This window comes from Fringilla coelebs (genome assembly GCF_963513975.1).
Source record: "Fringilla coelebs genome assembly, chromosome: Z".
NCBI lineage: Eukaryota > Metazoa > Chordata > Aves > Passeriformes > Fringillidae > Fringilla > Fringilla coelebs.
In genome coordinates, this window is record NC_140031.1 from 83,765,218 (window position 1) to 83,788,883 (window position 23,666).

Consider the following 23,666-nt stretch of genomic DNA (forward strand, 5'->3'; position numbering starts at 1 on the left):
CATTCAGAACAGTTCAAAGGCGGTGGTGTTCTTCAGAGATCCTCTTATCATCACGTTAACACATGAGCATCAGAAAGTGCACAGGCTTGTTAAGCATTACTGAGGCTTCATACAAGATACCTCAATGCTTTAAATGGGATCAGTTCAAATCCTAGCACTCTTGACTTCACATTTACTGAAGCCCGTCCTATTTTGTGCAACTCTGGGAACCACAGCTGTGACTTAGTTAATGATCTCAATAAATCCTACTTAAGCAGAGACAGGAAGAGAATTATGCAAATGACTATTACTGTGCACCATGCACTTGATAACTGAAGACATCCCACAATAGGCTTCAGCACATAAAACAAGGACTTTGTAAACCCACATATGTGAAAAGGGAGTATGTAAGCAAGGGAACGGCTTACAGAATTTTGTTTCTGAAAAATTGCAGTTGCAGAACATTTATTACAAACCTAATAGTAAAGGAAGCATACAGAAGGAATATGTACAAGGAGGGATGGTTAAAACCCAAGACGACAGATTTTTCACATATAGCTGTGACTGTGAGAAAGAATTACTTGTCTGAAAAGACCTTTCTAAAGCATCGTGATAAAAGACTCTGCCACTCACACTTGGCAGCTAGATAAGATGTCTTCTATCAGCCTCTTGTAGACCCACGCATCACCTTTAAGCCGTTGTCGCCGGATACCCACTGCTTCAGGCTTAGTGAGCTGACATACTTCTAACTCAAACTCCATAGTTACTTTACCAAAATCTGACCGTGTTTGACATTTCAGGGCATAACTGTAAAACAGAAGGGAAAACAGAATAATTGTTGAACCATTTCATATTTGTTTTGCAATGCTATTTTAAATCAGTAGAAGCACTTTAAATAAAATACCCCATTGCTGTTCAGAATATTGTGAAACAGTCCACAATTTAGTCGCCTGAAAGCTTTAGTTTCAGGGCACCATATTTATTATTATGCCCTAGGACCAATATGCAGCATCAATGTCCCACACTGCCACAAGAACTCCTGCTAGCCAAAGGCCCCTCTCCTCAGAGCTGGAGCAATGGAAAGTTCCCATGTTTTTCCTAGACAAGAACACTCTCCTTTTTGTTGGCTGCAGCTCAGCTGGTGTGAAAATAGGAAAAACTGAATGCAGAGTCTGAACGATTACAATGGAAGCAGGTCCTGCTGTGCAATCCAGCATCCTTCCATATTATGAGTTTGGAAATGCATCAGAGGTTGATGTATACTCTGATGTTCTACCAATACCCAACACTGTAATACTCCAGAACTTGAGAAAATGCATATTGAAAAGCAGGCAAAATGGTTATTTCATGCATTGGGAACTCAGGAAATAGTCTTTTAGTTTGATCAAAAGTAAGATCCAATCTAACCAATCTGTAGCTTAGTGTAGCTAGTAAACAGTACAAATTCAAATAATCCACAAAAAGCTGTGTGTCTTCTGCACACATTTTAAAACGTACTGACCTCTTGCCTAAAGGCTAATGTCTTTTAACTGGCAAGAATGAGAGTTAAAAGGTATCTACACTATTTTCCAAAATTGTCCCATTTGTTCATGTGACTGTACCTAAACCAACTTTTGGTATTTAAAGTTTCACATGAGATAGCTGATATGATTTTTTTTCCTAAGCATTACCCTGCTAGTATTGGTTTATACCTGTTGGTGAAAGAACTGTGCTAGAAGACACTTAACAGTGTCGCACTGTTTGGGCATGTTTTGTTGCACATATTTATTTAGTGCTTTGTACACTTTCTATAAAGATTATTTTACAATAGAGTCAAGAAACTATGTTTAAATAGTTTGTTTTTTAAGGACTGGAGTGGCAACCATTTAGACAAACACAAGTTGAACTAATCATATTTTACACTTACCCCTTCTGAACATATTCCACATGCTTCTTTGAAAGAACAGTGATTATTTCATTCAACAGTTCGTCTGGATTCAGCAGATGAGTGGTGGTAATGTTACAGTGTGCCTAAAAGTAACATTAAAAGTAATACAAGGAATAAAAAAATAAAAATCTCTCTCCTAAAACCGAAGACATTGCAAAAAGTTTTCATTAAGGAAGTTTCAGATCATGGTGACAAATGCTTCAACATCCCAAAATATCACCCTGCTGTATGGTCCAGAGCTGGGAAATGGCCAAAAGCTGAGACAGAGTGCTTCTGATAACAAGGAGCAGGCAATGCAGCAGGTAACTTTTCATGTATAAAGAAGAGGGGTTACAACATGTCCTATATCTGGCTTCTGAAGTCACAGAAGCAGTTGAGAGAAGACAAGACTGAAAAAAAAAAAAACTTGAAAAATTAACATAGTTTGAGGATGCAAAGTCAGTAGAAGAGTGCTTCTTGTGGTCTTTATTTGGATTTAAATGTACACAACTCTGACATAACTATTGTTACACTGTCTTGCTGTACTGTAGCCCAGTGTCTCTAGACATGCCTCAGGAATTTTGCATGGACTATAGACAAGAGAAACTGAGGCAGGAGCCTAAAGGCATTTAGAGAACAAATCCAGCTTCCAGTTGCTCAGCTTCCTGGATTATTTGCACAGTCTAGACTCCTGTCTGATTGGCTGGTCAGGTTTGTAGCCCAATATCTTGTCCTGAATTGCATGATTGACAGACAGTTCTCAGTGTGTAGTAGGTATCCCAGCAGCCATTCAGTTGAAGGGACACATCATTGGCTTTGACACAACTGCTTATGCCTTCATAAACAACCTGCCCTCTTTCATGGTAACTATGTTTTTCAAACATGTTGCCTAAGGATTCAAGTACAAATTTTTTCTTGTATAGCTTCTGAAGTATTTAAGTTGCATTTGAACAATGTATACAGAATCCTAGGGTTGGAAGACATCCCAGGAGATCATGCAATCCAATCCCCTCATCAAGTAAGGGTCCCCTAAAGCAGGTTTCACAGGAATGTATCCAGGTGGGCTTAGAATGTCTACAGAGAGGGAGATCCCATGACCACCCTGGGCAGCTTGTTTCAGTGCACTGCCACCCTCAATGTAAAGAAGCTCTTCCTCGTGTTGAAGTTGAACATGAGGTTATATTATGGCTCCTCAGCCTATCACTGGGCACCATTGAAAAGAGTCTGGCACCATCCTTTGACACCCCTTTGAGGTATTTATAAGGATTGATGAGATCCCCTCTCAGCCTTCTCTTCTTTAGACTAAACAGGCTCAGCTCCCAGTCTCCTAAGAGATGCTCCAGCCTCTTAATCATCTTTATGGCCTCCACTGGATCCTCTACAGCAAGTCCTTCTCTTTCTTGAATCTGGAGCCCAGAACTGAACACACCTTTCCAGGTGTGGCCTCACCTGGGGCAGGGCAGAGGGACAGGATCTGATCCCTCGGCCATACTCTTCCTGATGCATTCCAGGATCCCACTGGCCCTCCTAGTCCCCAGGAGACTGTCAGCTAACAGTCAATTTGCCATCCGCCAGCAAGCCTAGGTCCTTCTCCACAGAGCTAGTCTCTTGTAGGTCACTCCCAATCTGTTCTGGTACTTGGGGTTATTCTTCCCCAGGCACAGGACCTATAGTTGCCCCTGCTGAACCTGCTTAGGTTTCTCTCTGCCCAGCTTTCCAGCCTATCAAGTTCCCACTTGAATGACATCACAGCTTCCAAGTGGATCAGCCGAGTTTAAAGACTGAGGCAAAGAAGGCATTCAGTAATTCTGCCTTTTCTGTACCTTTCATTACCAGAACATCTATCTGATTCAACAGCATCCCTGTGTTTTCCCTTATCTTACTTTTGCTGATGATGTACTTATAGAATACATTCTTATTTTCATTGATATCTCTTGCCAGGCTCAATTTCAAGTGGGCCTTAACCTTCTTAGTTGCATTCCTGCATATTCTGACAACATACCTAGTCTTCCTACATGGCCTGTCCCTTTTTCCTTATATCATAAATTTCTTTCTTCCATTTGAAGTTCTCTAGAAGCTCCCTGCTCATTCATGCAAATCTCCTACTCCCTGTGCCTAACTTCTTTATCACAGGGATAAAGAAGTTATTGGATTTGAGCTTGGAAGAAGTGCTGCTGACCTGCTGTCTTGGACTCCCGTCTCTTCTGAAGCCCCATCCCATGGGATTCCTCTAAGTAGATCTTTGAAGAAGTTGAAGTTAACTCTCTAGAAGGCTACGGTTCTAGTCCTATTACCACTCTGCTTCCACCACACAGATCCCATGTTCCATTATCTCATGGTCACTACAGCCTTCACATCTTCACTCAGTCCCTCCTGCTTTGTTAGTACAAGGTCCAGAAAAACACCTTTCCTTGTTGGCTCTTCCACCACTTGTGTCAAAAAGTTATCTTCAATAATCTGCAGGAACTTCCTGGACTGTGTATGCTGTGCTGTGCTGTCCCTCCAACAAATCAGAGTGGTTGAAGGCCCCCATGAGAACCAGGGCCTGTAATCATGAGGGTACTTCCATCTGTCCACAGAAAGACTCATCAACCTCCCTTATGATCAGGTGGATTATAGTAAACACCTACAACACTGTCACCTATTTTAATCTTTCCCTTAAATGCTCACCGCATTCACCTGACCCTGGGTAGAGCTTAGTACGTTACAGTTGGTCTCTTACATAATGAGCAACTCCACTCCCTCATCACACTGACTTGGCCATCCCTGACAACATTTCAGTCACATAAACTATTCCACCATGTTCTGTTCATTGCACTGAGATCATGACCCTGTGACCACATCAGTTTTTAGTTCTTGTTCATTGCCCATGCTGTACATGTTTGTGTCCAGGCATTTTATAGATGTAACCAAGCAATTGAGTTGCACAGAACGGGTGTATGAGCAATCACAACAGAAATGGACACTCTCAGCGCGGTTTGCCCCTTTGATCCTCACCTTGAGAGGCAGCCAAGAAATATCTGTCACTGCATTGGTTGGTATGACCTAATCACCAATGGCCTAATCAAGAAGGAAGTAATGGCACAAGCATCACTATTTTGAACCCCAGTCCTGAGTCCTTCAGTCTAAAGTCTGTCTCTCCAAATTGGCCAGGGGGCTGCCAAAGATTCTCTTGCCCGCTTTAGACAGGTGGATCCATCCCATCTCTGCTTAACAGGCTACAATCATTGAAGTACAACACGTTGTTATAAAAGGCAAAACCTTCTTCATGGCACCAGCCATGAAGCCAGATGTTGAACTGCACTATGCATTTACTTCTGGCTGTCCCCTTCTCTCTTATTATGAGAAGATGACTTGGGCACCAATGTTTTTACCTGCCTCACCAGGTGTTAATAGTCTTCCTTGATCCTGTCTGTTGTTTGGGTTGCAGCATCATTTTTTACCCATGATAAAGTAGTAGCAGGTAGCTGTCCATGCTCTTGAGAAGTTGGGATACCCTCTCAGCAACATCACGGATCCTAGCACCTGGTAGGCCGCAAACTTCTTGTGATTCTTTATCAGGCTAGCAGATGGGTGTCTTTGTGCCCTTTAATAGTCACCCACTGCAAGTACTCAATGTTTCTTTTTATGGTAACCTTGCCTGTGGACATTTAAAACCTTTAAAGGTTTTTTAGATAATATGTGTTTTCAGTCTGAATGTTGGAGTGTGGAAGTTAAATTGGAGCACTGTTTTTGTGGGTCACAAGGGCTCAAGGTTTCTCCTGCTCAGTGGTATCCTTTGTAGGTAGATGGTTCTGAAGCCACAACTATGTCCATTTCAGCCCCTCTGTTCAGTACAGCCTGTTAACTGTCTCTTTTTATTCACCCCACTGTCACAACTGGCCATCAAGGCTGTGCACATTTTGTGCCTTTTCTCCAGTAGAAGGAGAAAAGGCTTTTAGTGAGCAAGGTCTATACAAATAACATGATTAAAAACTAGCCAGTAGTTCTCCTTTCAAACCATGCTGCTTCCTTCACATTTGGTTTAGATGGGCTATACGCAGCAAGGGCCAAACTCCTCCCTGGATCTGTTGCCTGAACCCAGATGAACTGAATGTGCTAACTGGAGCACTGTCTTGTTATCAGCAATACTGTAAGAGCACTTTACTGTAGAATTCAGGCAAGACAGGTCACAGAAGCTTTCACAAAACCATTTCTGAAGCTACTGGATGTTTTCAATCATAATTATTGTAAGATCACAATTAATACATAACTAATATATTTACTTAATATTATAATAATACTTGCTTTATGTAAGAGCTTTGCAGCAACCATACCTTAAGTTTCCTTGGACAATCTCTAGTGCATCGTTTCTTCTTGCTTGGTGTAAGCATTGTGATCATTTTATCTAGGCCTCTTTCAAGACTTCCAAATATTTTAGCTTTTCTCTTCTTTTGGCTGCTATCCACATGTGCAAGGTTGAGATCTAATTCCTCTGACTGACACCTGTTACATGAACAAATTAATCTGTTATTTTTCCCTCAGTGTTAAAAACCTATTATTTCAAAGATGTCACTAAAATATTACCAGACATGATAGAACAAAGAAAATGAAATCAAGTGCAATGTATTATAGGAGTTTCTGTTTGAAAGTTTGTTAAGTTTAAACCCAGAGATGCATCTAGAAATTGCAGTCCTTCGGAGACCTGGAATAAGAAGGCATCTACATCATAGAAAATAGATGATATTGAGTTACATAGTTTTAAAACTTTTCTCTACCTTCATTATTTCCTAGTGACTGTAAAAAGAGGTTTTAGAAAGGTTTTTACTGAAAGAATAGGAATAGCAGCTTGCTGTTGTAACAGGGTTTCCCAGGCAGCGCATGGACTAAGGTAGTCCTGCTCCAAATCAGGAATGCACACAAATAATTGGACACTTACCTTCTTTCAGGAAGAATCTCAGCTGCTGCCAATTCATCTGCATTTGTTGGGTTAGCAGGTTGCTTAATTGGGGTGACTGCAGTGAACTGAGTCTCTGAAAGAAAATGTCCAAGCCAAACCAGATATGTCTTTGTGTAAAAGGATTTTCTTTTCTTCACTGATGATCTCTCATTATTAGTAACTTAGTTCTAACAGTGGACCCTCAGGTCTGTATTTTGGGAATTATAAAATATGTTTTCAATACTACCTCTACTCTACAAATCACTGATTTCCCTGGGGCTCTACAACTCAAACCTTAGGAGTAACAATTGCAGTCCAATATTAGAAATTTGAGGACTAGAATTGCTTTCTTGCTCTGCTGCTTGTCCATGAATAAATACGGAACAATCCACTGCATTGAGTAGTTGTGTTCTTCAGTGATCTGTTCGCCTTATATGAAGGGTGTAAGTTTATATAGTCATAATATACAATAGTATATTATGTATTATATATATATATTTTTATATACTATATATAAAAATATAATTATATTATATATAATTATATATAATTTATATATTATATATAAATATATAAATATTACATAATTATATACTTATATATTTATATATAAATATAAATATATAACTATATAAAATATAAATAAATAAATATATATACATATTATATATTATATTATATATATGAAGGGTGTAAGCTTATATAGTCATAATATACAATAGTATATTATGTAGTATAAAAATAATATAAAAATAGTATAAAATACATTGTTTAATATACCATGTACATGCCACACAATGGTCTAAAAAGTCAGTGTCTGCAGAACGTGGTTTTAAAGGCACAGGAGAAGACATCAAGTGAAACAGTCAGCAAATAAGTTGTCCCACTTAAAACCAACTTCAATGTTCAAAGTTTCAGTTCTCTACAGAATTGCACCTGGCTCCAGACAAACAGCCTCAAGATTTCCAGTGGATTCTTCCACTTTTCTATTTCCTAAATCAAACATCTTTCAATGCAGCAAAGAATTAGCTTTCTTTGGTTAATCCTCAGACATGTCACTAAATAAATGAGCTAGAAGTGTTTCTACATTTCCCATTTTGAATAGTATCTCTTTTGTTTTTTGACATACACAGATGTCAGACATTTCAAGTTATGTACAATCCTAAGGCAAACTCATAAAGTAGTTTTTGTATTGCTATTCTTTATGAATGATCTCACTAAATAGTATGTTCCAAATCCCGTATTCCTCAATAGGAGGAATCAGCCTGCAAAAACTTACTGTTCCTGAACAATGCTTATTAGCGCCTGAAATGAAAGAGCCTCCTATTGCAAGGAGCCTTTGGCATTTGAAGGACAGAGTTAGCATTTACAGAATCAATACCAAAAATGTAATGGTAATCATTGAACTAAATGATAATGAACATATGGGATATGTACATAACTAGACAGGCTAATGACAGAAAATTCTGGTAACTCAGAAAAGCTGACATAATTGATATAGATTTCTGTGGTCTATTGCATAGCTGCAAGACCTACATGTTGTTAACAGAAGCATTTTCACTGCTATACTGAACTGCCCCTATGAAAATACTGATGTGCAACCATAAGAAATCCAAAATCTAGATTTCTCTTAGAATCAGCAATTAAAGCAGTATGCTTTAATTTTTAAAAGTATGCTTTTATTTTCATTCAAGGTAATCACAAAGGAGAAACAGTATTGAGGAAACTGCAATCTCAGCCTTCATGGACAAGTGGAAGCTTGTCATGGAACCACGTGCAAGCTTTAACAACACAGTGCTTGGCTCCTTGTTTGGTAACCAAAAGGGGCTCACACATATTAATTGTGAGCTCCAATATAACTAACATGCCCTGATGGATGGTTAAAACTATTGCAGCACTCTACCAGATGTACTAGAAGAAACTTGGTGGTACATAGGGAAAAAAATTTAAGTGTTCCAGAATAGATGTATTGGATGAAGAAATACTGTGCTTATATATGAGTTTCAGTGATTCCCAAACAACATATATGTTCTAAGCTTTTATTATTTACATTCTACATACCTTTGAAAGCAGGTGCCCTAAGGGGAACAGCTTGTACCTGTGTCTCAATCTGACTCTTTGGAAGAGGAGTCTTAGGAGCAGGAAGTACAAAGGGAATTTCATTTCTTAAAGCTGACACTGTCTCAACATTCTCTTTGTTTTTATGCTTCTTTGATGCCACTTTTCTTGTCACTGGAGTTGACAGTGTGAATTCCGTATCCTCCAGTTGGGCATCAGGCCTCGAATGCTACAAGAGATGTAACAAAAAGAAAAAAGCCATCGTTTGCTGTATTCTGATCACATTCAAGAACATTAAAGACACAGAAAATCTGAAGCAAGGTAAAAATATCATACAATGCTTGACTATAGAGCAATAGTTAAAAACTTCTGAATACTTCTGATTCCCTCTACAACTTGCTCATAAGGTTTGCAAGTAATTTGCTGCTTCTTTACCAGCTCCTCTAAATTCTTTAGCTTACCCATTCCATTTAGGGCTATTCCTCACCAGCTCATCTAAGCACAGCTAGTAATTTCCCTTTGGCTTAATTGTAAAATGTTAATTGCTTCATTTGATTTTCTTGTCCCATATAGAGACGATGCACTTCTTCAGAGACTTGTCCAGCTCTAGCCTAGGTCTGAGACCTTCTCTGTTGCACCTTATTTTTTTTCTGTTGGTTTTAAAATCCTTATTTACTCATTTTCTAGATGATCAAAACTCAAGTTTTAGTCAAATTACCTACAGCTAGAACGCACAGTGTCTGTTCAGCTATATATTTAACACTTTTTTACTCCATTGGTAACTCCACTAGGCTTGGGTCTACCAAAATTTACATATCCAGTAATTTTTATGTACAATGAAAAGAAGATCTTTTGGATTAAGAACACCATATCAAACACCTGCTTCATTCCATGAGTATTTATATCAAATTTTTCTAACAGAGATTCTTCAAACAATGAAGCTGTATCTGTAAATTCCATGAATACAAATGCCCATGGCACTTCACTGCACTCTGGCATATCTTCACAATTTGTTCAGACTGGAAAGAAATATTCAGTTGAGATTCCACTGCACATTTAAAAGTACGATTTCATTAGAAAAGACTGACATTAAAGTCTAAATCTAATTTCTTTCTAAGTTCCTAATAATGAAATTTCCCATAATAGCGACCTAGGTTTTATAATATGACTTTAATATTGCTGTTGTAGATTTGTCATTTGTATCAAAAGCAGATGTGAAACTATTCTCAAAGCACCATTGCCAAATCATCTTTCTTGACCAGGGTCATGAAGAGAAGCAACTCACAAAAATAGCCACCTTTGAATTCAAGGCTTCGACCACAACCTCCTTTTACCAAAATTCCTAGTAATAATTTGAAAAGAATCCAAGAGAAAAATGGAGCAACTTTTTAAAGGGGCTGGATAAAGGTAAACACATATATCCAAAACATATGACTACTGAATCCACAACACTAATTTGAACTAGCATTTGGAACCCTTTATCTCCGCCCTTCCCAAAACCTGTCAGTTATTAAATCAAGGGATTTGTAACTTCAGCCAAGGTTGCAAACCTTCATGGTTCACACCACATACAAGCAGGTATATATCAAAGCATCCTTAGTCTCCAACACCTTTTTGCTACTTGCAGGAAGCTCTTCCCAAGGACTTACTTCGTATCATTACAGCAAAACTCTACACAGTCATTTTGTCAGTCTTTGGCTGAAATGGACACCATTATAAGAAGCTGGAATAGATGACATTTTAGTTACCTATTTTCTGGTAGTTAACGTTCTGTTGCCCCATGATCAATGATATCACAATGAGCAGATCTCTCATTACTACGGGAATAGAGAGCTGTCTGATAAGCTCTAGAGCTTGTATGATACCTTACTCAAAAGCCCTTACCAGAGAGTTGCTAACTACAAGAAGCTGATACTGTAGCGGAAATCACATTCCCTTAAACACAAATGCATGAATAGGATACCTCAGCTGCTGTGTTCTAGATTTATGGCACAGCGACTATTTTGCAATATGCTTCCATATCAAACTGCTTGAAGTCAAGCCATAATATGTACAAGCCTGTGCCAGATTTAGAAATGGCTAAGTAAAAGGCTCTGTTTGCCTTGTTGTCTTCACATTAGAGCAGGCCCAGGTAGAGAGCTTTGAATTTGTTCCAGCAAATTCAGTTGATGTTCATCTAGAAGCTACAAGACAGGCAAGTTAAATGTGTTCTGAGGACTGCAGGAGGACCAACAGATTGCTGTATTGTGTACACATGGATTTCACCATCATCTGGGAAGGCATAATGTATATGTTAATTAGTAGCATTTGCCAATTTACCTTGGACAGCACTAGAGATGAAGTAGCTTAACAGTTCAGCAAAACTGTTCCTAATGAACCTCCACCTTAATCATCAATAGTGTAGAAGGCTAACCCACCATTATCACATTATGCATAATCAGGAACACTTATGATTCATGATCTATTATGCAGCTCTAGTAGTCCTAGAATTCTTGTGTCAAAAAAGCTGTATGGGTGAAGTGAAACGATTCACACGCAACTGAATCACACACATAAGGTATTTATTCTGAGTGCTTGCCTCTAACACAGAATGCAGCACACTCAGACCATTTCACAGACGTTTTGTCTCAAGGGGCTAGCAGGTTATACAAGTCTGCAACTCCACTGAATGCTTTGGAATTTGTCAAATAGACTAATATCGCTGACGTCACGTATATTTGCATATTATATACAACATTACAAGGAGTTTAGCAACTCTAGCCATGTTCTAAAAGGCCCTATCACTACCAAACTACGGGAATAGAAATTCCCCTAAGATATACAAAACTACTTCAGAATCCCAATCACCACAAAAACAGCAGCAACACATTTCCTTTACTCAAAGTAAACAGCTTCCTCTATAGGATTATGTTAGCAAGTGAAACAGATGAGAAAGGGATGACTCCCTCTAATTTGATCACCAGCTCCCATAGTGCCTATGTCATCTCAGAGAACACTCCCCAGGTGACATATCATGAGGTATCAAAAGATTTACCTTACCAAATGCAACCCTCATAGTAGAAAAACAGAGACAAACAGAGTGCAGTTAGTCATCACAGAACAAGATCTGGAATTATCCAGGCCACAAAAGAGGTGATTTGAGCCCATTAACAAGGAGGGTTTCTGTGCGACACTGATGCATCAAATCCTCACAGATGGCTATTCCAGTAAAGCCAATCCAGAGAAGCAGCTTAGCTTGCTAAATCATGTTAATGAGACAACTGAACTCTTTAATGCCCAAGACTTTGGCTGACTGTGTACTTCAGAATATTCTGAATTGGAAGGGACCCTCAAAGATCATCAAAGCCAACTCTTAAGTGAATGGGCCATACAAGGATCAAAACCCCTGTGGGTGTTATTATCACCATTGCTCTAACCAGCTGAGCTAAACGCAGGCTCATGTTCTCTTCCTGATTTAGAGCACCAGAATGTCTCTCCAGGCAGAGCTTTGCCAATGCAGAGCAGGATTTTAAGCAAGATGATGTCCTTCTGAACTCAAGTTTACCTCAAGGACTGTTGACATCACGGTACTGGCATGCTCTGTTAGACATGGAAACCTTAAACGAACACGCTTGCCACGAGCCTTCTTGGATAGAAGCAAGAGGTAGGTTGCTGACATGTGGTCATATTTCCACTGTGGGATCAGGGAGAAAGAAAGAAAAAGTATTTTAATCTCCTCTTTGGAAACATTACAAGTACAAGTCAAGCTCAGCCTTCTGAGTATTTCTGAGTCTCTACAAGTTTTTCTACCTGATATGCAACTCTAATTACACATAACTGTAATTTCAGCAAAGAGTTAACCCAGCAAATGGTATCTGTTGTTCAACTATATATTTCTACAAGTCTATTCTGACTTTCAGAGATTCAGAAGGATTTTACCATAGTGGTAGAATATAGCAAACAGTAAGATTTAGGGAACATGAAGATCACAATTAAAGGAGAAAAAGAAATAAATTTGATCTCCTCAAATAGTAGCTTGTAGTTATAAGCTGCAGCCGGATTCTAGAGTTCTAGAGTTCTGCAGGGCCTCCTTAAATCTGAAATGTGTGTAAAATATCATACTTTGGAATATGTAAGTATTGGTCTGATAACGCAGTAAATTTATTTACTCTATTACTATATTTATTACTGTAAATTACTGACATAAACTTCTTACCTCATTTATTAACTGCAATATAGTCTCCCTGCTCTGCTCATGAAACACAGAAAGCGCTGTTACACAGTCCTCATCAAGATGTCCCAGCTGCAACAACAAAATGGATATTGAAATGTGAGGTTTTCAATTTACCCCATAATCCACATCTGATAGTGACACTGTTGTGAAACCCAGTGGGCTAAGTCAATAGTCAATGATGATTTTTGACTTTGTATTTCAAATGTTTAGCATCACAGCTAAACATTGTAGGAAACAGACTGAAAAAGTCATACAACTTCAACAACTTCACAGCCTCAATCCTCACAGGTGAGATGTTATAAATTCAAATAAGCCACCCAAAAGTTGGTAAGATTTTTATTGGAATGGAAGGTACACCTTCATCTGCCTATAAATATCCAAAGCTATGAGCCATGCCCATCTCTACCAGAGCCAGGTTGCACTGATGATGTGAGCACAGTCAAGCTGTCTTTATTTAGGGTAACAGTGGCATCTGCTGGCAATGGGAAGCATTGGCTTTCAACATGCAGGAACTTCTCAGCACATTCTGCTGACAGCCAGATTATTTTGGTTTTTTTCCTCTCCATACTGCGTTCATCTCTCACATAAGTAAAACAAGTGACAGAGAGACAGGATGATTATTCCTTCAATGAAATTTTAATTTTCCAATTAAAAATTGGAACATTTAAAATTTCCTTTAATTGGAATTTTTGAAGATTCCAATTTTCATTTATACAAGATAAACCATAGCCACATCTAGCATGACCTTCAGAATATTTGTGTTTTACACATTAAAGAAAGTACTGATCAAGCAGCCTAGGGAAGGAGCTGGTCATTCATATGTGGAAGTACCTCACTTTTTGATGAGAATTCAGTTATACTGCATATTCAGCTGAAGAACATAAGGAAAACACGTTTGAAATTTCTCAAGAAAAATCAAGACCAAGTAAGAATATTTTGACAGCTAAAAGAATCAGAAAAGAACCACAACCATGTTAAAGTTCATCTTGTAACAAACAATTTCGTACCACACACTATGAGGATGGTAGTAAGCAAGCAAATATTACATTACATGCTTTTGTATCTGTCTGACCAAAGTACTTACTGGGTAGTTACTTTGCCACTGAACAGCATCAGAAAAACCTTGCATGAGCCAAGGGTGACTTAACAGGTGTTGGACTGTAATCCGCTTCTTTGGGTCGACCTGGTGTGCCATAAAACTCAAAGTGATACTTAAATTGTGGAGAAAAAGTGAAGAAACAATTTATCTTCCCCCCAGAATGTTAGGGTGGTTAGGGACAAAACCACAAACGAATACTTTTTCAGAGCTTCACAAAAGGAAGCTCACACTCAAAGATCTTAGCTGTCAAGAGCAGCTATGGAACCTACAGCTACAACAGATCTCCCAGGGATATGCAGCACTGGCTTCATTCCTTAGGTGTAGTCCAAATGTATGTTTTTATAGCACATGATGAAAAACCAAATGCGTGCGGTTTGAAGACTTTGTTAAATCATGTAAACTTTGCTAATTATTTTTGAAATCAAACATTTTTCCCCAAAGATTTTTTTGCTGATGGCAGTGGTAATCTTTTCTTAAAAAAATGGTAAGAATTAAACTTCTTATTTAAACACAGAATGTTTTTTAAATATTTAATTGATGTAATGTTTTGAACCAATTACACAGTACTTTATACATCTATTGAACAGAAACAATAACCTTTACCTGCAGCATTTGGTCAAGGAGCAGTCTACTGCTAGGAGAGAGCCACTTTGGAACACTGTATTTTCCTCTCTGCAAAAAAAGATGATTTAAAACTATCACTGAAACCTCAAAAGGAACTACTAAATTACTTGGACAATAGTGACATGTGTACTTTGTAAAAAAACGAACAGTGGGAAGATGCGAACTTAGTTTAAAGAATGACTTGCATAAATGTCATAGCAGTACTAAAACCCAGCAGCATTAGTAAGGAAAGTGCTTGAATCACCAGCTGCAGTTTTTGTCCACTCTGCTTGTGTGACAGTTCCATTTCCACCCACTTTTGCAGTTAACCTGCTCCTTTCTCCATTGCCTTGGTTCATGCTATCAACTTTGTACTGAAGTTCTAGAAGTACAAACACACTGGATTATGAATGAGTGATATTAGCACTTTGCAATGTGAAGATTTCCTGAAATCACTACTTTTCAGACAGTAAAATTACACCATCCTTGATATTAGGATATTCTTTTTTGAATAGGTTACATCTAATGCTAAACTTTCAATTTCATATAGCCGACAGGAGAAAGGTTGCAGATCTAGCAAGTGAGATTTTTTTCAATTGTTTACAGTTGTTTTGCTTTAATTTTTGGTTAGAAAAAAATTGAAAAAACAACTCCCAGAAGTGAGGCATAATAGTAGCTAGAAACCAAACCAAATTCACCATCAAGAATCACTTACTTCTGAATGAGAACCAAGATAAAAAGAAAAATCAGTACAAAGTCTTTGTCAAGTAACATAAATATAATTTTGTAATGGCAGTTTTCTTTCTACGAACAAATGCCTTAATAACAGAACAGTTGGTACTATATGCAGCCACATTTCTAAGTACAGTATGTATTGTGTTGACATCACAGATTAAAGACTTTCAGTTACATCTTTACAGACACTGCTAGTAAGTTATTTACTAATAGTTCTGTAGGCTGTTTTATAACATAGCTTTACTATGAAACTAAGTTACAGGTAATCTACATTTTGGCTTTAGTATAATGCTACAGAACAGGACATAAAAAAAGAGCGATTCTCATCTATTGTACTGTGGGCAATACTGCATGGTAAATAGGTTATGATATCTGCCGGGCACATAAGGTCATACCGAAAGTAATTTTTTTTTTACAGTAGTTATACCACAGCTTAATTTTTCAGTCAAAACGTCAAGCCACTGATTCACAAATTAAGAGAACATTCCATGTAAGGCATATGATTTTATTTAAATTCAAGCAGCAGATTTGACTTGGAGCAACAGGTTCAAGATGAGATTACAATAAATTTCAGGGTTTAAAATGTGTTAAACTAATTCCATAATAGTGGGTGTCCTTATTTGAAACGATTTTCAATTCACAACCACATAAAATGAAAACAATTTCAGAGTAGAAATAGCAAATATGCATCTTAACATCTGTGACATGATTAATTTTTGACTGCTCCCAGACTAAGGTTTAAAACCTCATTTGTTGTTTCAGCTCACTTCAACATATTCCACTGGCAGACACTGCGTTGCTCCAGACAACTCAGTTTATACTTCCAGTCCAGTCTGGACAATTTTAACAACACAGAATCATTTTTGATATTCCTAATTAAGATCTCCGTTTCACATCTGAGTTCTCAGCTCAGTGAATGCCTTAAGCAGTTGGATCTTTACCAGGTTCTGCATCTTGGTGTAGTGAGCACCAAAAAGGGTTTTGTCATCCTATGACAGCATGCTTACAAGTGGACACGTTCTCAACATGCTCTGACCTTCTGGGCAATCAACACAGTTCACACCACAAGCAGAGAGGGAAAAGTAGCTCAACAACTCTGTTGTTTACAGTTAATAGCAATTTCTCTTAGAAACTAAGTACTTGTTAGCATTATTTGGACAGGTAGTCTTGCAAAGAGCAGGGACTTGGACATAATGATCCTTTTTGCTCTCTTCCAACTCAAGATATTCTATTACTATATAAGTTGGGAAGTCATGTAAAATACTGGCAGCTCATGTGAACACAATCTCTTTGTATTAGGTAGTCTTTGCTCGTTTTTTTCCCTTTTTTTTTTTTTTAAGTTATCTTCAATAACTCAAACTAAGCTTCCTAGTCAAGGTACTTCCTTCTGTCAAGGTACTCAAGTGTACTCCAATTCCAGATTAAAAATCCACACTCTGTTGAAATAATCAGGTGCTTCATAGAGCTCAGACTGTTATGCACCCTGAAAACCTTTCCTGTGCAAACCAGTGTCAGTTTCCCCCTGCCAAAGTAGTCCTTGAATATTCTCAAGGAGGGTTTTTTTAAAGAGGTGAGAGGAGAATGAGGTAGAGGAATACAAAGCCATTACTCTACACCGCTGTTCATCATGCCACTCAGACCAAGCTTCATTAACAGAGATTTTTATGGCAGCTCAGAAGTGGCTAGCAGAGATGCATATGTGATGAGGAACAACAGCTGTTTAGCCACATCAAGAGGAGTTTACAGGAAAAGGATCAATGACTTAATTGTACTATTTATTCAACTCCTTTTGAAAGAGGAAAGTATAATAGCACATGCAGAATCCTGCTTTTCCTACACATGAAAGTGACTGACATTCGAGAAGAGTATTTTAAGTAATTTTTAGAGAGAAGACAGAAAAACACTTGGATATAAAAGTCCAGCCCACTAGCAAGAAAATGCTTTTCCTGAAACTCACTTTTCTACTGTATCATAGGACCAAGCTAGAGTAATGCACAGGCTGAGGGAAAACAGAAACAAATTTACAAAATACTGATCAAAAGAGAAGCAAAACCTAACAAAATTCAGCAGATAAGCCTTTTTTTCTCTAATCAGAAAGTAAAAATTTCTCATAATGCTTAGTGATTCCTGTTCCTCATGTATTCTAGTGCCACCAATACCTACCATAATCTTCCTGTAGACGGCCATGACATTATCATCATCAAAGGGGAGAAAGCCACACAGCAGAGCATACAGCAGTACTCCCATACTCCAAATATCTGCCTAAAAAGTAAAAGTGAGAGTTCACAAACCTCATCTGTTTGAAATGGCTTAGAGATTGATCACATTGACTCCTTTTGGCAAAGCCTACATGAAACTTGTGGAAAGTAGGTTCCTTAACTCTGGACAGAACTTGTGAAAGCACACAATTTTCAATTCACTGAAACTAGAGCACTAGTAAAACCATTACCCTTTTCCTTAGGTCACCGAAGTGCTGCATTACCTTCAACCTACAAGAAATTCACTGACAAAAAGGAAATCAAATTCATCTGAAGGGATTTTGTACTCAAAAGTGTTTGTGATTATGACAGCTGTCAGTACAGTAACAATCAGCTTTAAAGTCCCACTGTTTCTTTTCTGTATAGATGTGATGAGGTCTACATGCCTCATACATCAACTCCCACTTCAGTCATAAAGATAAAGGAGGTTTGAGAAGCACTGACTTCGTGAAAAACTAAAAGAAAGCAAGACTTAGAGGTCAGGGATAGTGGTGCAAAGGAGGTAAAGGAAAAAAGACTGACTGTCCAACAGCACAGACAGTAAGGAAGTTTGAGGAAATTGAAATTGCAGCATTTTGAATGGATTGATAGGGGCATGTAGCAGACCCCAATGTTCTAGACATGGAATCAAAGCTGAATAAATGCTACAGTTTTTGTTCTCTTTAATTTTACTACACTGCACAGTAAAAAGAGCAAGTTTTCATAGAAGATTTCAAAGGCAAAGTATACAAGATACTGAGACCACATAGAAATTTGCAACAAGATTTGGAAAATTAACAGAACAAATTGCTGTTTGGAATATTGTAGTAGAATGCAGTTTTTTTTGTAGAGCAAAATCTGGGACAGTGAAGGATTAGTCAGAGATGAAGAAGCCAGGTGCAGAACCTATGGTCAGGAGCTATTCCAGGCTGTGACTACTCTCAGTCACACAGCTTTTGAGGGCCACTGAGGCAACATGACAGTGAAGAAAGACACCAGGGGAGTACATCTGAATCTCACCAGCTTTAAATACAGGGTGTGCACGGAAAATAAACACCACAATTTTATCACCTACCTCTGAGCCAATGTATGCTTTGCCCTGAATCAGCTCTGGTGCCGCATAAGCTGGGCTTCCACAGCAGGTGTTCAGATGGTAATCAAGGCCACCCTAGAATAAGACAAAACTGATGACAAGGAAGCATTGCCATAGCAGAAATGATGTCTTCTAGCAACATATTTGAGGCCTCAAAAGCTTCATTTTCTAATGCTGTCTATATACAGTCACCTAACATTTTGCTTTGGTATAATATATGGCTTCACCAGGCAAAAACTGTCCAAGACCAGGAGACTCCTATAAATGTTCAGATCCCAAGCTGCTCCTTCACATGTTCTCCCAGCAGCCTTTTCTGCAGCTCCTCTTGTGATAGGAATACTTCCCTTTGTGACCAGAAAGAAAACAGATGTAACTTGGCAATCAGTAATCCAGGAGCTACTGGGCAGGAGGCTGGTTGGATATTTATATCAATATTTAAGGCAATAATTTCATGAAGAGCCACTAAAATGCTTCCTTATTAAAAAAGTGTTATTTCTTAGCCTGGGCTTTGTTTTAAGCAGATCAGAGTGAGATGACATTGTATCATCAAGATGGTGGTCTAATACTCCCAATTTCCTGCAAGGCGCTTTAACTTGACTCAGCTAAAGCAATCTGTGGACTTTGGATCCGCAAGGTCTTCTTTCCATTAAATTCCTTCTTCCCAGCACCCATCTCATATGTGAAGATGACAAACAGAGCAGCAACATAGAAACAAACTTTAAATTTGTTAAACAACTCAGTACCACCATGTGGATCCAGAGGCTTCATGAAGGTAAGGGGAATCTATTTGATTTGATCCACAATCTCCACACACAGACAAATCCTACGAAAATGACACATGCCATTGAAAATTATTGGGGGCAAATGGACACCAACATAAGCTTTACAGTGCAAGCCTTTGTGGAAGTAGATACTCTACACACAAGGCAAGACGTGCCTTATATTGGGGTGAAAGATGAAGTGCAAGAGGAGAAAAACTGATAATCTGGGCAGAAAAACTGTCTCACACTGGTAAGGCCCTACTAAGCAATTAACAGTGGGACAGCTACACCAACTGCTTGAATTCAGATTAAGGCTCTGCACTGCATCCTGAAGGCATGCCTGCAATTTCTATGTGTACACCGTAGCTGATTCAGCTCGGCTATGATAGCAACTGGCACCCTTACCTTTGGCTTTGCACAAAGTCCAAAGTCTATGAGCTTCAGGTTATGTTCCTCATCAATCAGCAAATTTTCCTAGTAAAAGAGAAAGTGATAATGAATTCTTACATAGTGCCAGGTATCCAAGAAACCACATTTTCTTTCACCCTATTTCTTCTTGCCATTACCAGCCATAATTTACCTGAAGCTCTCCTCTGGAAATTTTGGTCTGTTGCTAATGAATATATCCTATATTCCAGACAGGGAATACAAGCTCCTATCTGCTCAGAGAGGCCTGGGGCACTGCTACACAGAAAGCAAAAACTGTGAAGCAGCAGCCTGCCCTGGCAGAAAATGTAACCAGTGATATCCCAGATGGTGTGAAAAGAAGCAGAGCTGGCAAAGTGGGGGAAGCCACTTGCCCTCTGTTCACCATAGTGAGAATGGCACATTCAGTTTCTGCCCACCCTCTAGCACAGGAAAGACAGCAAACTGAGGACAACTCTATGGATGGAAACCAGCCTGTCCAAGGTGCTGGAGCATTTTTTCCATGAAGAGGCTGAGGGAGAGATGGTTTTTCCCGCCTGTAGGTGAGAAAGCTTCAGTGGAGACCACTTAGCAGCCTTTTCATTCCTACAAAGGGGGCATAAAGACAGCACCAACCTCTCCAGAGTAGCAGAAGGTGGGATGATGACAGTCAACAAGCTTCAGGAGACATTCAGACTGGTACTAAAAAAAACTCCTTTCTCATAAAAAAGGAAGTGAAGAGCCTAACAAGTTTCCCAGCAACATTATGGTGCCTCATCTTAGGGAGAGGTCCAAGATGTGCCTGGATGAAGAAGTTGGTCTGGCACTGGTTTAAACAGGAGATAAAAGCAGAAGCCACTAGAAGTCAATTCCCAAACAAGTTATCTCCCAATCCTATGAATCCCTCAGGTCTCCAGCTACAATCCAAACCTTTCCAAGAGAGACACAGAAGGCTTTACTTGGAGAGAAGCTCTTTGGAGACAAGATTGCCTGAGCTGTCTAGTAAAATGCTTGTACCAAAATATTTTGCTTTTCTCAGTTATCAGTGTCTCTAAACATGCAAACTTCTAACCCCTTCTAGGAGAAATAGTCTCAAGGCTTCCATTCCCTAAGCCCATGCTTAACTCTTGTGGTGACAGCAAAGCCACAGGATCAGTCTTGTGGCACATCCCTCCTCTGTCATTACTTGTTTACAGTGTGGGAGTCACATTTTCCTTTGAATGCCAGAACAGAACAGTTTGCATAATCGAGAGGAACCATAACAAGTCTCCCAGGGTATGTGCTGGAATAAAGGGGATAGCAAAAATGCCTAACAGTCAAAATCAAATCTGTGTTTGCTCCACTCTCAACTGGAGTGCACTATTCTGTTCCTTTTCCAGAGAAATAACCTTCCTCAGATACAGCTACATCCAGCTCAGTTGAGAAACAAAGCAGTAAGTAGAAATAATGCTTTTCAGCAAATGTTAACTAAAGAGCTGTAAGCACAGGAGAACAGAGAAGACAACTCACACCAGCTCCATTCAGAGAAATAAAATTGGATGTTCATTATTATTTGTACAAGTTGGACTACTGTTCAGACTTACTGGTTTGAGATCTCTGTGGGCATACCCCTGACTGTGCACATAAGCAATTGCTGAAACAATCTGACGAAAAAATATGCGAGCTTCCTCCTCAGAAAGGTGGTCCTTAGAAATTATGTAATCAAACAGCTCTCCTCCAGGACAGTACTGCATGAAAGCAGAAAAAAAAAAAAGAATACATTTGGGACACAGTCATGAAATATAAACATGAACAAGGGCACTGGACAGCAGGAAGGCACTCTTCTCTTTCTTTCCCTCTGCTTAATCCCAGCAGCACCCAGGCATGCCCCAGGCCAGTGGCCAACAGATCCAACAAGACCAAGAGCCCAACCCTTGCCAGATGCTTCCCACAGCCATATCACACTACCAGCACAGGTGACAGAAACTGCCCAAGACGTGACAACTCAGTGTCACTTCTCAAGTCCTACATATCCTGCTGGCACTGTTTCTTGGAGTGTGAGGTGGGAATTAAAGTCAGTTTGTTTATTGCAAACAGTGAAAAGTGGTTTTTACAATGAGACAGAACACATTATCAACTTCATTTTTAAACTACAGCACCTTGGACACAGTCCTCATTGAGATGATTTTCTAAGAATTGTTTCATTTGATCTCTACTATCATCTACTGCTACGGCTAAACCCAGAGACTTTTGCCATAGCAGAAACACTATTCCTTACCTCTAAAACCATGAATATTTTCTTGGGTGTCTCAATCACGTGATACAACCGGCAAATGTGCTGGTGACTCAAGTCCTTCATGGCATCGATTTCTAATTTAACACGAGGCAAGTCATCCTAAAAGATAACAGCAAGGTATGAAATTGCCAAGTAGCTTGACAGCCTGTACCTCACAGTAAGCCTGCACATCAGAACTGCTCAAACACAAACCAGCACCAGCTCTGTCACTGCTCGCCTGCCCTCCTCACACACTGGTCAGTAAAACCCAAAGGGGCAGATATACAATGCTACTATTCTCATCAGCACTCCATTTGACTTACAGTAGTTTGTTTAGTTACTTAATATTTAAAGCTGCCTCAGTTCTACAGCTAGGGAATATTGCCCTCTCCACATGAGGGCACAGGATTTATGATGCCATTAAAATCCTTTGAAGTTTACAACATCTACCACTCTTCCACAGTGACAGGTTGCACCCGTGCTCTTGAGAGCTCCACAGGAACAGCACATTACCACCTCTGAAGTATCTTTTGGATTACCTGTAAAGCAAGCTTGTCCATGATTTTTATTGCAACTTTTTCACCAGTGAGACGATGTCGCGCAAGTTTTACTTTTGCAAACCCACCTAGAATTTGAAACAGAAATGTATAAAGCTCTGCGTGGTGACAAGCTTTCTCACCCTGATCTCAGTCGCCCTGAAGCAAATACCATGCACAGCATGTAGCATCATTGCCAGAGGAAGAAGCAATTGCTGCCACTACCTTTCAGTTACACTTCCACAGTTGTGGCCCGCAAAATACATCGAGAAAACATGACCCACAGACAGCCAGAAGTAAGTTAATATCTCAGATAAACATCGAGGTGAGTGGACACATCCCACACACTTGTTTGCATTAACAGACTGAGCCCACCTGTGCCGACTGTTCCATGTAATTCATAGTACTTGAGAATTTCCTCATAGTCATCTCCGGCCATTCTGCGACTCGGAGGACGCGGGCAGTTCTTCTCAGCACCTACAAAGGGAGACAGCAGATTGCGCTCATGCTTTCGGGCACAGGAACCAACTCAGCAGCAGCCCCCGGGGAAGGCGGAGCGACTGCTGTTCCCACGGACTTGTCACGGCTCCCCAGCAACCCGAGTCGCAGCGGCCAGAAGACCCTCGAGTCCCACGCCGTTTCTTGGGGCGCTGCCGGCAGGTACCGTCCCGAGTGTTACTCAGTCCCGAGGCAGCGACTCCACTCGGAGCAGCCTAGAGAGTCCGTTACCGTTCAAATGTCCCGCTTCCGGCCGCCGGGATCGATAAACCAATCTCCGCGCGCCGCTAAACCGGAACGGGCGTGGAAGGCATGGGTATACAGAGAGGGAGGGCGGCAGGGAGTGGGGGCTGTCAGCGTGGGGAAGTATC

The 23,666-nt window shown here is 39.6% G+C and overlaps 1 protein-coding gene across 1 annotated transcript; it reads right to left on the bottom strand.

The window, feature by feature from the left end:
- Nucleotides 1-608: 608 nt before the first annotated feature.
- MELK (maternal embryonic leucine zipper kinase) lies at nucleotides 609-23,236 on the bottom strand (the record flags this gene model as incomplete). The annotated part of the gene is given in 18 exon segments (XM_084224936.1): nucleotides 609-786; nucleotides 1,886-1,989; nucleotides 6,202-6,370; nucleotides 6,804-6,897; nucleotides 8,865-9,090; nucleotides 9,741-9,871; nucleotides 9,874-9,880; nucleotides 12,406-12,534; nucleotides 13,057-13,143; nucleotides 14,159-14,257; nucleotides 14,777-14,845; nucleotides 17,675-17,773; nucleotides 18,824-18,916; nucleotides 20,008-20,076; nucleotides 21,591-21,734; nucleotides 22,265-22,381; nucleotides 22,801-22,886; nucleotides 23,173-23,236. Coding segments are annotated over 18 exon segments (1,965 nt in total).
- Nucleotides 23,237-23,666: the final 430 nt, after the last annotated feature.